The sequence below is a fragment of the Acomys minous genome (genome assembly GCF_964271855.1).
Source record: "Acomys minous genome assembly, chromosome: 9".
In the NCBI taxonomy this organism is placed as follows: Eukaryota; Metazoa; Chordata; class Mammalia; order Rodentia; family Muridae; genus Acomys; species Acomys minous.
In genome coordinates this window covers 90,262,989-90,275,744 of record NC_140490.1, presented here as the reverse complement: position 1 = coordinate 90,275,744, position 12,756 = coordinate 90,262,989, and the positions used below count along the sequence as shown (strand labels likewise).

At 48.3% G+C, this 12,756-nt stretch overlaps 2 protein-coding genes across 3 annotated transcripts in view; one reads left to right on the top strand and one right to left on the bottom strand.

Moving 5' to 3' along the window:
- LOC311604439 (uncharacterized protein C12orf42) overlaps positions 1 to 2,602 on the bottom strand; it is a 220,127-nt gene extending 217,525 nt beyond the window's left edge. Inside the window, exons 1-2 of the mRNA XM_084794373.1 lie at positions 2,552 to 2,602; positions 1,074 to 1,194 (exon numbers count right to left, since the gene is read on the bottom strand). The gene's annotated coding sequence lies outside the window, so the exon portion shown is untranslated. The remainder of the gene's footprint in view (positions 1 to 1,073; positions 1,195 to 2,551) is intronic.
- STAB2 (stabilin 2) overlaps positions 1 to 12,756 on the top strand; it is a 177,363-nt gene that overhangs the window by 27,601 nt on the left and 137,006 nt on the right. For both annotated transcript variants that reach the window (XM_084794364.1, XM_084794363.1), the window contains exons 6-9: positions 2,063 to 2,158; positions 4,950 to 5,075; positions 5,398 to 5,594; positions 7,242 to 7,375. In XM_084794364.1, the coding sequence (XP_084650490.1) occupies positions 2,063 to 2,158; positions 4,950 to 5,075; positions 5,398 to 5,594; positions 7,242 to 7,375 (553 nt within the window). The remainder of the gene's footprint in view (positions 1 to 2,062; positions 2,159 to 4,949; positions 5,076 to 5,397; positions 5,595 to 7,241; positions 7,376 to 12,756) is intronic.

Here is a 12,756-nt window from a genome sequence, read left to right as displayed (position 1 = left end):
GCTCAGTCGAGATAAATCAGCAAATTAGCTTCTTAGGGCCAGTGCGACAAGGCACCTCACACCGGGCAACTCATTCAGAAAGCTGAAAGCTCAGAGTCAAGGTGTTGGTGGAGTTGGCTCCTCTTAATATTCTTCTCCATCCCTGCTGGAGCCCACAGGAGCAAAGGTTCTCCTTCGGGAGGCCTGGGATGGCAGCACAGAAGCAGGCTGTCCTTCAAAGGATGAGAAGGGCCTCACCTGCCACATCAAAGGGAAGCCAACACATGGGGTGTGCGGGTGTGTGCGCAAGACACACAGGGTGTGTGACTGCAGGACACACAGAGTGCGTGAGTGCAGGATGAAAGGTGTGTGAGTGAAGGATCCATAGGGCACATGAGTGCAGGCTGTGCAGCGTGAGTGAGTGTAGTACACACATGCTATTTCCCTCCTGCAGTGGTCTGCAAGAAGCCTGTGCCCACCCCACCTCTTCCTGACCAGCTCCCATTGGTGTGTTGGGTGGTAGCATTTCTCACACTGCGCTGTGATTGGCTGTTTCCTTCTGCCATTGCACTGTGAGCCCTTTGAGGATGGAGACTTGTCTAGTGCAGTATTCTGAGCATGGCAGCTTGCTGGCTAATCACAAAGAGGAAGGGGACAAGCAGGAGTTTACGCGCTTGGAGATCAAACGTGTAAAACACAACGGTGGATGGGCTGGCAACACCCTGGAGACAGTGCAGGAGAACGCTACTGCAACAGTCTCGACAAAGCGTGGAAAGGACCTGAGCAAGCATAGGACCAGTGAGACAATGATGTCCAGGAAGGAGATGCAGACGAAGAACACTAAGGGTCTGGTGCAGTTTTAGATGGTTAGAACGCTTTTAACTTAGTGACCCATACGTTTCTAAAGCAAGTGCCTCTTAATAATTGGGACCCATTTGAGCTTGTGAGAAATATACTCACGGGCATCAAAATATGTATGGTAAGAACAATGTTCCCCCACCCCACCCCCACAGAGCTATACCCTAATCCTGGAACCTGTGAGCATGTTAAGTCACATGACAGAGGGGAATTAAGGGTGGGTCGGGGCTACTAACCAGTTGGCTTGATGTAGGAGATGGGTCCAGCGTGGGCTGAGGAGGTAACCATAGAGACAGCGGTATGCGGGGGCCTTGGTGCTTCACCTCAAAGTCCAGAAACAGGGGACCCTTGCAGAATCTGAGGATGGAAATAGAAGAGGTCCCAGAAAAAAATCAGCCTTACTGCTGCTTTGATTTTAATCTGATGCGTCACTTTGTCCTCTGGAACTGTCCAATGAACGTGGACTATGCCAGGCTCCGCTTCAGGATGGTTTGTTACAGCATCAACAGAAACCTCATACAACGTGCTCTGTGGGAGTCTTAGCTTCAGTACACCGCCGGCTGGCTTGACAGTAAACTGTGTTAACAGAAGAGCCACTGGCTAGGTGCTGAAGCGTTGGTCATTTGTATCAAAGGCCCTTCATCATTTGTCATCCGTGACCTGTCAGTGGGCTGAGAAGCCATCTATACTGAGCAGAAAATAGGACATTGTCATTCTGGGCCCTATTGGGTTACGTTTTGTTTGTTTGTTTGTTTGTTTGTTTACATTTCTTTTCTAATCATAGCACTGCCCTCTTCATTCACGAAGACTTGCTTACAGAGATGTCAGCCACCAACAGGGACAGAGTCAGTGGGGGAGGGGGAGGGGAGAGGAGGGAGGGGATGGCTTCTCTTCATATGGAGACACTAAGTTACTTCTGCTTCAGATTACCCAAAGGGGAAGTGGGCAGCTCAGTGGGGGAAAGGCATCCCATTGCCCATAATGTGCCAAGCACGCTATAGATGCATTTCCTTACTTAACGCTCTATTAGCCTAGGCACCACTATCTACCTTACACACTGAACAGAGAGATGAAGCCAAGACTGAAGCTAGTTTCACTGGGAGTTTCCTCCCGCCTCATTATGCAGAGACACTCTCAGAAGGGCTGTCGGGAAACTGTCACCCCTCGGGGATCTTCAGGAGCAAGCCCTATCCGGTGATGACCCACCCCCATTTTCTGCCTACAGTGTGCAGCTGTGTCCATGGTGTGTGCCACAGCGGTCTCCATGGTGACGGGACCTGTGAGTGCTTCTCTGCGTACAGAGGCCCCAAGTGCGACAAGCGTAAGTGACTGTGTCTCCTCACTGCTACACCAGACACAGGAGATGCAGGGGGACGCTTCGCTTTTCCATATGTTACCGGGTGGGGTGGGGGGGCGCTCCGCGGGAGGTGGTGGTTGTCAAGTGTTTTGTAAGAGGAGGCCAGAAAGTAGGCAAGCATGGCGAAAGAGCTAAAGTGAAGAGAAAAGGGCGAAGCAGTGGGTGGTGTGGCCAGAATTGCGCTGAACAGGCTAAACAGGAGGCGGCGTGAAGCGGGTGGTGTGGAGGGACGCATTCACGTGGGGAGGCCAAAATGGGCCATCCCAGAAAGATAGTCAGTCCACAAAGGGGACAAAGCATGGTCTCATTTACAAAAACACAGATGGCAGAAACAGTCTCCAAACCTACATGACTTACCCAAGCGCACGGAAATGACAATTAGAAGTGGGGCCCAAGCATTGGGATCCGTGGGAGACTATTTAAACGGTATATGACGCTGGGTCATCGAGTTAGAAAGATTTAGAGCAGAGGTGAGTTAAACAAGGGAAGCTGACCGTGAAGATGAGGACTGTGCTCTCTGGGTGCACAGCCTGGGCAGACACCCCACTGAGGCCTGGCTAGCATCAGCAACCGCAAATGCAGCAGAGGCACCACACTAAGTGCCTGAGCGGCTTCCGCCTGTTCCACTGCCCTGCCAGCGCCCTCTACTGGCAAAACTTTGATTCTCTCTAGAAAGGAGAAAGGTCCTTTCAGCCTGCCCCCTTTACATGCCTACGACAGTCTTAGCTCAGCCATATATCAAGTCAAAGCAGTTTCCACAGGGCGAATAAGAAGGTGTGGGGGTGCTGTTGTTGTTGTTGTTGTTGTTGTTGTTGTTGTTGTTGCCTTTAATAAACACCATGGTTGTATTTAGCCGGTAACACTAGGCTCACTCAATTTATCCTCTGGACTTTAGTCTCCTGTGGAATAAAAAGGTTAGAACAGTTTGGAATTCCACACAGGACAAAGTCATTTTACTGAAACCCATGTGGAAGTGGCAAGTGTGCAGATCAGCTTCTGTCTTCTCTGCAGAGGAGGAAGCCCTGCAAACTGGCACACTTACACTAATCCTAGGTGGCTGGGCTGCCCTCCCTGTGCCCTCAACAGCCTCCTTCCAACCTGCACACACACACACACACACACACACACACACACACACACACACACACCACCATCATCATCATCAATCATCATCATCATCACCCAGTAAACCTATGAGCAGACACCATCTCAGCAAACAGGAACCCAGTTCAGAAAGCTTCCCAAGGAAGAACGCTGTCAAATTTGTTTCCAAGTGAAAAGTAATTTTCGTCAAACAAAAAGATAAACAAGAGGCTAGTACAAAAAAATATTTGCAAAGCCGGGCGGTGGTGGCACACGCCTTTAATCCCAGCACTCGGGTGGCAGAGGTAGGCGGATCGCTGTGAGTTCAAGGCCAGCCTGGTCTACAAAGTGAGTCCCGGACAGCCAAGGCTACACAGAGAAACCCTGTCTCAAAAAAACAAAAAACAAAAATAAGTAAATAAATAAACAAAATTGTGCAATTCTCATGGCAAGTGCACTACTTTTATTAATGTGAAGACCATGTCTGAGGTTTTTTAAAAGACAGACCTAGGGACTCAGGATCAGACATAGGAAGCACACATAGCCACAGGGCCCGAACCCAGGTGTAGCTGCTCTAACACACACAAAGCCAGGCACAAGTCAGGTGGCGGTGGCGGATGGGGTGGAGGAAGGCGGATCGGTGTTCCTGTTGGTGCTGATTTCTTGCCCACTCCACTTCTCAGTTTGCAGATGGAGAGGGATGACAGTGGAGGTGTGGGTTCCTACCAGCTGGGGGGGGGGCGGGGCCTACCACACTCTAACACAGACTGACAGGGTGGTGCTGTGGCTCCACTTCTAATAATTTACCTTGAAACAGGGGAGGGCTGAGAAAGGGTAAATAACTACACAAGGACCAACACATCCATGGCACAGGATTTGTAAGAAAAAACAAGCTGGAAGTAACCGGAATGTTGACCTTGGATGAATAAATTTCAGTTGATCCTAAACTAGTTAATTCCAACTTCTATGTGAAATAAACACACACACACACACACACACACACACACACCCTCAATGATTTAGCATTATGGCTCTCAAGCCATATAGCAGGATACCACATCAAAGCCAGGAGACACTTTTGGATTATTTAACTTGTTGGGAGAAACACGGAGACGGAAAGATGCTGCTGTCTAATGCCGTAAGACCTGCCAGCCTGGGTCAGTTCACGATTTCATGTGAGATCACACTACGGGTTTTTTTTTCCCATGACATATATCTTTGCCTAGCTGCCCTTTTAGTGGTTGCTGGGGTTAAAGTAAGTCCCCGGGCTGGGGAAATGACCTCATGGATCAGAGTACTTGCTGTGTAAACATGAGGCCCTGAGTTCAACTGTCTACAACCTGGTGTAGATCGTGCACATGGAAATCCAGCACAGAAGGACCCAGAGACGAGAGGACAGTTGGGGCTGACTGGCTACAAGCCTACCTCCAGGTTCAGTGAGAGACTCTATTTCAAAAGACTAAGACTATGTAGCAAGTTTGAAGCCAGTCTGAGTTAATTACGTGAGATCCTGTCTCAAAAACAAAACGAAACAATCACAATTAACATTTACTTCATGTGTGCTATATTTTAATGATTATTGCCATAAGCCTTAAAACTCTTTAATAAAAGGCTTTCCTAACCGGTTGTTCTACTAATGCTAATAAAGTGCTTCAACAACCTCCCTATGCAGCCATCCCTGAGTGTGCAGCCTTGCTCTGCCCAGAAAGCTCCCGGTGCTCACCTTCCAGCACAGACGAAACCAAACTCCAATGCAAATGCCTTCCCGGTTACGAGGGCGACGGCCAAAACTGCAAGCGTGAGTAGGACCCCACCATGTTTGCATTGCTGTGTAGCTCAGTAAGAACTATACATACGAAGCCATGGCAGCTCTCCTTCCGTTAACGAGCACGTGTATCGTTCACCGGCATGGTACCTGCAGTTTCCATATCTGATGTTCCTGTGCGAATCCGTTTGGGAGAGTAGGGTGGTCAGATGGGTTGCAAGGATGCCCTTCGGCCTGAACACTATGCAAACTGCCTTTACGTCTGTGATGCGTCTGAGCCGCAGTTGCCTGGCAGTGAGTTCCTGTCTCCTCCATCTCTGAGAATGCTAACCACCTCTCCTTGTTGCCTCTCAAGCCATCAACCCATGTTTAAAGAACATCTGCCACCCTCACGCAACCTGTTCCTACCTGGCACCAAATCGGCACAGCTGTGTATGCCAAGAAGGCTACCAAGGGGATGGCCAAGTGTGTCTCCCAGTAGACCCCTGCCAAACAAACTTTGGAAACTGTCCTATGAAATCGACAGTGTGCAAGTACGATGGGCCTGGCAAGGTGAGCTAAGAATGCGTGGAACTGGCGTGTTCAGAAAGGAGCTCGAATAACTCAGACCAATGAGCATGCGCGTCTTTCGGGTCCTCCGTTTCTGGTCTCACAAGTTCAGTTTGGTCATCCTTACTAGACACTGTGCTCAGGGTCTGATCACAGGGCTTCCCTATCCTATGCACCCGCTAAACTCACACTTTCCCCACCCTCCAGTCAAAACTTAACTGCCCTGTGTTGTCTCCTAACCCCATCCCGTGTGGTGAATGGCAAAATATGGACAGAATTGAAACGTAGAGTAGATTTATTTAGCCATACGAATGCAGCCGACATCCACCTTTGAGTCTCCGTTCTCGGTAATGTCTTTTTAGATCAAGGGGGACCCTAGAAGCCTTATAGGATGGGCACTGAGCAAAAGTCAGCAGCACTGACAGGCGGTAGGGACTGAGGACATCCTGAGAGAGACACTGACTTATGTTATAGCCTTGAGTGACAAAAAGTTGCCGTGGCCGGGAGAACTTTGCAGTGGCGAGCTGTACAATCGAAAGAGCCCCGTCCCCTGTAAGACATTTGTCCACCACACATTCAGTGGATGCTGATTATAGCCAGGACCACACGTCACATCCGTGTGGAGGATTGCTACACAGGATGAAGAAAAGACTCAGTGGGGAGCCCAAGACCTGCAGAGAATTGGGTCTCTCTCTCTTACCCCTCTGAGGAGTGAGTGTGTCATACAACATCCTCTGTGCCAATTTCTGAGCCAGGTTTGCATAAAAATGTAAAGGGCTAAAGTCTCTTTCTCAATATGCAGGCTTCTGTGGGAAAATCCATCTTATGCCATGCATGTCAGGACTTGGAAATATGACTTAAAGCACTATTTGGGTCTTTAAAACTGTCCCTCATGGTGGGCTTTGCAGTTTTAGGAAACCTCTGAGTTTTTGTTTTGGTTTGGTTTGGTTTGTTTGTTTTTGTATAGAAGCAGGGCATTTGCATGCCCTCACAGCAGGCCTTTTAATCTTTTTATTTTAAAGATTGATTTATTATTATGTATACAATGTTCTGTCTGCATGTACACCTGCAGGCCAGAAGAGGGCATCAGATCTCATTATAGATGGTTGTGAGCCACCATGTCGTTGCTGGGAATTGAACTCAGGACCTTTGGAAGAGCAGGCGGTGCTCTTAACCACTGAGCCATCTCTCCAGCCCTAGGCCTTTTCATCTTGATTTTTGTGCACATTTTGAACTGCATCTTTCTTTGTTGGGTTAAGTGCATCACAACATTCTTGGTCTCTAGCATCTCCGTTCTCTTCTTGTGACAAGGAGAAGTTCCTCTAGACGTTGGCCAGGGATCCTTCTTCCCTGTCCCGGAGGAATAGTGCGTCCCATTGGAATGCCAACTTCTACCGACCTATCGGTGGTCTAAAGGGAATCATGGGCAGGGTTAACATGCCCAACACAGTAAAACTAAACATCCAATCTTTCCATGCAAGGGATATGAGCTTTCTCATAGGGAAGATATACAAGTGTTTTGTGTAAGCCCACACTTCAGTCCTGCTTACTGTTAGCTTTTGTGGCAGAACACACATATGGATTAAAGACTATCCACTGATGAGACTAACCGAGGTCCAATTTGGTTTTTTTTCTCTCCGTCTCTTAAAGTCTCACTGTGAGTGTAAAGAACATTACCACAATTTTGTCCCTGGAGTGGGGTGCAGTATGACCGACATCTGTGAATCAAACAACCCGTGTCATAAGAATGCAAACTGCAGCACAGTCGCACCAGGCCAAACCCAGTAAGTCTTCTCAGTCTTACCAGATGTTTCCCGGAACAGTGTAAAATGGGAACCAGTCATTGTGGTAAGTTCCTTGAAGAAGAGAAAACATTTCTCAGTCAGCCCTCTATCCACCTCATCCCAGATAGCAGCAGTGAGGAGAGTGGTGTGTGTTCCATAGGTCTGTTTAATCAATGAATCAGTCAATATGTATTTCCTCCTTGATGACTATGGAAATACTTGGAGCATTGACTTGGCCCAATATTGGGGCTAAAGAGAACAGAATCCAAAAGGAAATGACTGTGCCTGAGGAAACAAATGGCTGTGGGGGTTGCGGTAATTACACCAGGAATGTACATTTCTGTTTCAATTGCTTGTGAATGACACAGAGTAAGACTTGAAAAAGTGAATAAGCATGAAGTGTACTTCTTGGACACCGAGTTTTAGAAAAAGCTTACCAAGAGGGGAAACATTTGTGTGTGCATTCCCAAGGCAAGGGCAACTCTCATTGTGGGAGGGGAATGGGAAGGAGAGTTTAAAGGCCTGAGGTTAAGCTGGACTTGGTGGCGCACGCCCTTAATCCCAGCATTTGGCAGTCAGAGGCAGTCTGATTTCTGTGAGTTCAAGGCCAGCCTTGTCTATATAGCAAGTTCCAAGTAGGCTAAGGCGACTTAATGACACCCTGTCTCAAAGGGAGGGGGGAGAGAAAGAGAAAGAGAGGGGGAGAGAGAGGGGGAGAGAGAGAGAGAGAGAGAGAGAGAGAGAGAGAGAGAGAGAGAGAGATGGAGGGAGGGAGGAAAGGAGGGAGCGATAAAGACCTGAGCTTAAGTCATGACCCTGGTAGCTGCCCAGTGCAGGCCCTTGGCAAGGGGGCACTGCCTCTTGTGTGCATTAAAATGATGTCTGCTTCATAGAGCTGTCATGACAATGTGAGAAAATATACTGTGCAAACTCCGAGTGTGATTTCATCAGGAATTGAACAGAAACTACAAACTACATCCTTCAACTCTCAGACCATCTCTGCATCGCTCGGTTCTCACGGCCTTGGCTTCTGTGAAGGACTCATGCCTCTTTTGTGAGCTCAAATCATGGCTGCATTGAATCGAGCAATCATAAAACAGCTTCTTCGCTTCCAGAGACCAGCCACTTCAGCTTTCTCAGGGCTTGTTCCTTATAATTGGGTCTTCGGTGTACAGATTCTTCCCCAGATGAATTTTATAACCACCACACTCTCTGTAGACAAACATACTAGATGTGGATGTGGATGAGTTCCAGGCTTGGGTACCGGGATCCTTGCACTTACATCATAACTCTGCCCCTCAGCCTCCAGGAACTGATGCTCCTTAAGCGAGAACTATATCTCCTATCCCGGCCATGATGAGGACCAAGTGAAATTACCTTCATTTCTCCTTGGATGGAGCCTTACATAGAAATAACACACACACACACCAACCAACTATAGCCACGAGTTGGGGTACACAGGCCCCCTAAGACAAATGTGAACACGCATACACCTCTTCCTCGGAATCCAGGGAAGTAGAGATGGGACCAAACCAGGCAGTTTAACCACCATGCTAGAAAGGCTAAGCGCACTACCTTGTATAACCTCTACCCTTCACATTCAGAAAAATGAAAACCGAATGATAGAACACCGTAAGCTTCACCCATCTTGTGTCTGGGATGCTCAGTAGAAAGAACAGCAAGCACTAGGACTGCGTGTGCCATGTGTAAACTTTCCTGCTCTCCTCCTCCCCAGGAACAGAAATAATCTTCACTTAAGAGAAGCCAAGATAGGATGTCTGGCTAAATGAGATTGGTAAAAGGCGAAGCCATTTGCCTTGGCCAATGGACAACACTTGATCCACATTAAAGAATTCATTAAGCTTACGGCTCAACATGGCAAGTTTCTCCAGAATCTCAAACCAATAAACAGAAGGCTGCCCAGCGGGGAGGAAGGGGCTCAAATGTGGACTCAACCACTCACCACTAGGGCTACCCGGGACAAGCCTAAACTCTGACCACAGTCTCCTCACCCGACAAGAGAGCAAGAGGCCACCCTTACCTTCCCGTGAAGAGCCACTTACATGTTTTCACTCTAAACTCTATTTGTGTTATTACTAACAAAAGAGCAAATGGTGTCGTTCCTGTGATGGGGTCACTTCCCATCTTACTTCTCAGCAGGGGCAGGAAGTAAGGGGCAATAGAGGAGAAAACCTTTCTCTAATGTAATTCTTCTTAGCTGAAAACAACCTGACTGAGCCAGGCTGAAAAGGCGGGGCGAAAGCGGCAAGTTCGCATGCCAACCCCAGGCAAGCACAGCAAACAGTGGTGGGCGTATGGATGTTCTGGGTCAACAGCCAGCTCCTTCTCGTTCACTGCCTCCTCATGCAGTAGGAAGGAGGCCAGCGAGGGCTCTAAGGTCCCTTTCCGAAAAGCATCGATCCCATTGGTGATCCCACTTTGACAACTTAGCATGTCCCTCCCCCCCTGCGCCCCCCCCCCCCCCCGCTCCTGTTGTATCACTCAGGAGATGAGGATTTCAACATGAGAGTTTGCACAACCCCATCAGACTCAAGCACTGTTCTGTGCCATGACAGTCTCAACTGCTTGCCTCCCACCTTTTCTTCCACTTGGAACGTCCTCTTACATCTATGTACACCTGCTTCCTCTGAGTTAGACACAACCTAAATGCTTTGCTGCTCATCTGATGTGTCTCCTCCTCTGGGCAGCTACACACACACACACACACACACACACACACACACACACACACACACACACACACACGCACTTCTATTCTTGTGGACCAACTCTGTGATGAGTACTTGGCACAACCAGAGACTGACTGATATTCAGTGAGAAATGTAACCTCTCATATGTAAAATATGTAAAACAGGGCTAATGAGGCTGGAAAGGTGGATCTGCACCCTTACAGAGGACCAAGTGCTGTTCCCAACATGCATGTCTCAACTACTTGTAACTCCAGCTCCAGGGTATCTGATACCTCTGGCCTCTTCAGACACTTCCCTCAAGTGTACACACCCCTAGACATACACAGAGACATGTACACACACACACACACACACACACACACACACACACACACACACACACACATAGCAGTTGTGTTAAATCAGATACTACCGTGGCCCCTGGAAAGAATGCCTCGCCTAGGAGATGTCAATAAACACTAGTTATTCCTGTTGCTACTGATTTCTATGTCCCACTAGAGTACAAGGTTCCGTCCTACTCACCTTTGCTGTAAGCGTCTGTCACTGGCTAAAACAAGGAGATGAACAAGAGTTTAGAACAAGTGAATCAGCGAAGGAATAAAAGAAATGAAGGAAGCGATTGACCCAAGGCTCCTACAATACCTACGCTAACTCAACTTACACAGCGTCCAGAGCGGGCAATGCCAACTCATAATATAAAACGCAAATGTCCTGTGGGTCCTTCTAAAGCCTTAAGACAGTGCAAGATGCAGTTTAAAAAAAAAAAAAGGCTAGGCTCTGAGTGTGCCACGGGAAAACTGAGAATATTCAAGGCAGAAAACAGTCACAAAGGCTTGGACTTTGGCCTGAGGCTTGACGTAAAAATTAAAAATATTTATGTCTCCTACATTTCTCAATGCTGAGGCCATTAACGCGGGATTCCCACTTCACAAGTGAAACAAACCATTGGCCTCACACGGACTTGCAGAGAGAAACACCCTGAGGAGCTGGCAAGAGCACCACGGCGCATCCTGCCAGTCGTCGCCGGATTAAGCCTGCGTGGTTTGTGATGAGATTTTTAAACCTCCTTGGTGAGGACCGCGTCACTTCGGAAAGTTACAATCTTTAACAAGCTTCCTACATTTTAATTAGGGTGGCGTGGTACTTAGCGATTGGATAACTGCCGACGGGGGAAAAACTGGTGTGAGGAAACTTGCATCAGCCTTTTAGAAGGAAGCATAGCATGGTGGTGTACAACTGTACCCTGGAATCTGTAAAACTGAGGCAGGAGGATTGAGACTTGGAGGCCAGCCTGGACTACGTGAGGAGATCGGATCTAAAACACCCATCAATTTAATGTTTCTGGTGGGCAGAAAGGACCTAATTCTTGCGTGTTATTTTGTAAGAGAACGGAGTCAGAGGGCTGGGACGTGCTGCTAACAAGGTTCTCGTTGGAGAAAATCACTTTGAGGTTCAATGCAGGGTAGATTGGAAAACAATGGGATTGACAGAAAACCCGGCTAAACAGGGATCTGTTTTCCAAGGAATGTTATTTATCCACATCTGTGGTCAGGAAAGTATAGTTTTCTCTGGAACGCAGCCCTAAACACATCGTGTCTGTGCTGTGGCGGGAACCGACCAGTACCTCTGCAGCCCCCTTAGCTCGTCTCTCTGGAACGTTCTTCTTCCTGCTCCTCCTGTTTGGTTCCTAGTCAGCGTCCCCCTTCTTCCCACACTCTTTCTCAGTTTCAGCTGTCAACTTTTCGGAAAGCAGTGGCAGGCAGCCACGGCACGTCCTCATTCAGAGCTGAGTGCTAAAATTTCAGGAATTTCCCAGACTTTGTTAACAACCTGTCAGTAGTTTGAAATTAGCCAGGGTACAACAGCAAACCAACAAGAGTGCCAAATGCTGCCCATTCATGCTTTCTCAAGTCAGCCGCTTGAGAGCTAGTAACTAGACGGTCGCCAGCCACGGCTAGCACATCTTTACCTCTTTTTCTTATGAGGCTAAACTACTGCATTAAATTTCTAAGCCTCTGCGGAGGCTTCCCTGAGGAAGAAGAAACCTCACCTAGGAAGGGAGAAAGCAGGCAGCACGTATTATATGTGGATGATTCTGAGTCTTCTGTGGCTGTGACAATATACTCTTATGAAAGGCGGGGTTTGCTTGGGTGCATGGCTTAGAGGGACATTCCATCATGGTGCGGAAGTCACACCCCAAGAGCCTGAGGCAGCTGCCTCTGCTGCTGTCAGAACACAGAGGGATGAGTGCTTGCTTGTGGCCAGCCCCTTCTCTCCTTCTGGGTTAGCCCAGCATCCTAGTTCTGTGAATGGCACCACCCACAGTTAAAAGGGACTTACCCTCCTCAATGAACCTAATCTAGATAATCTCACACAGGCAGATCTGAAGATGTGTCTCCAAGGTGACGGCAGCCGATCAGGCTGGCAGTCAATCAGTCCTCACCATGGGCAGTTTATTCTGCTCCGAGGCCCTGGAGTCTGTCTACCTTTGCAGCGAACACTCCAAGGGATTGGGAGGTGGCTGCTAATCTGGACCACACTTTGGAAGTCGCCTCTACAAAGAACCTGCAAAGCTATTTAGCGTTTGTAAATGTGCATATTATATTATCTAAGCCCCGTTCTGGAAAGAAAGGCAACTCAGGGTCTGCACCTCACTGCTCACTGAGTCTT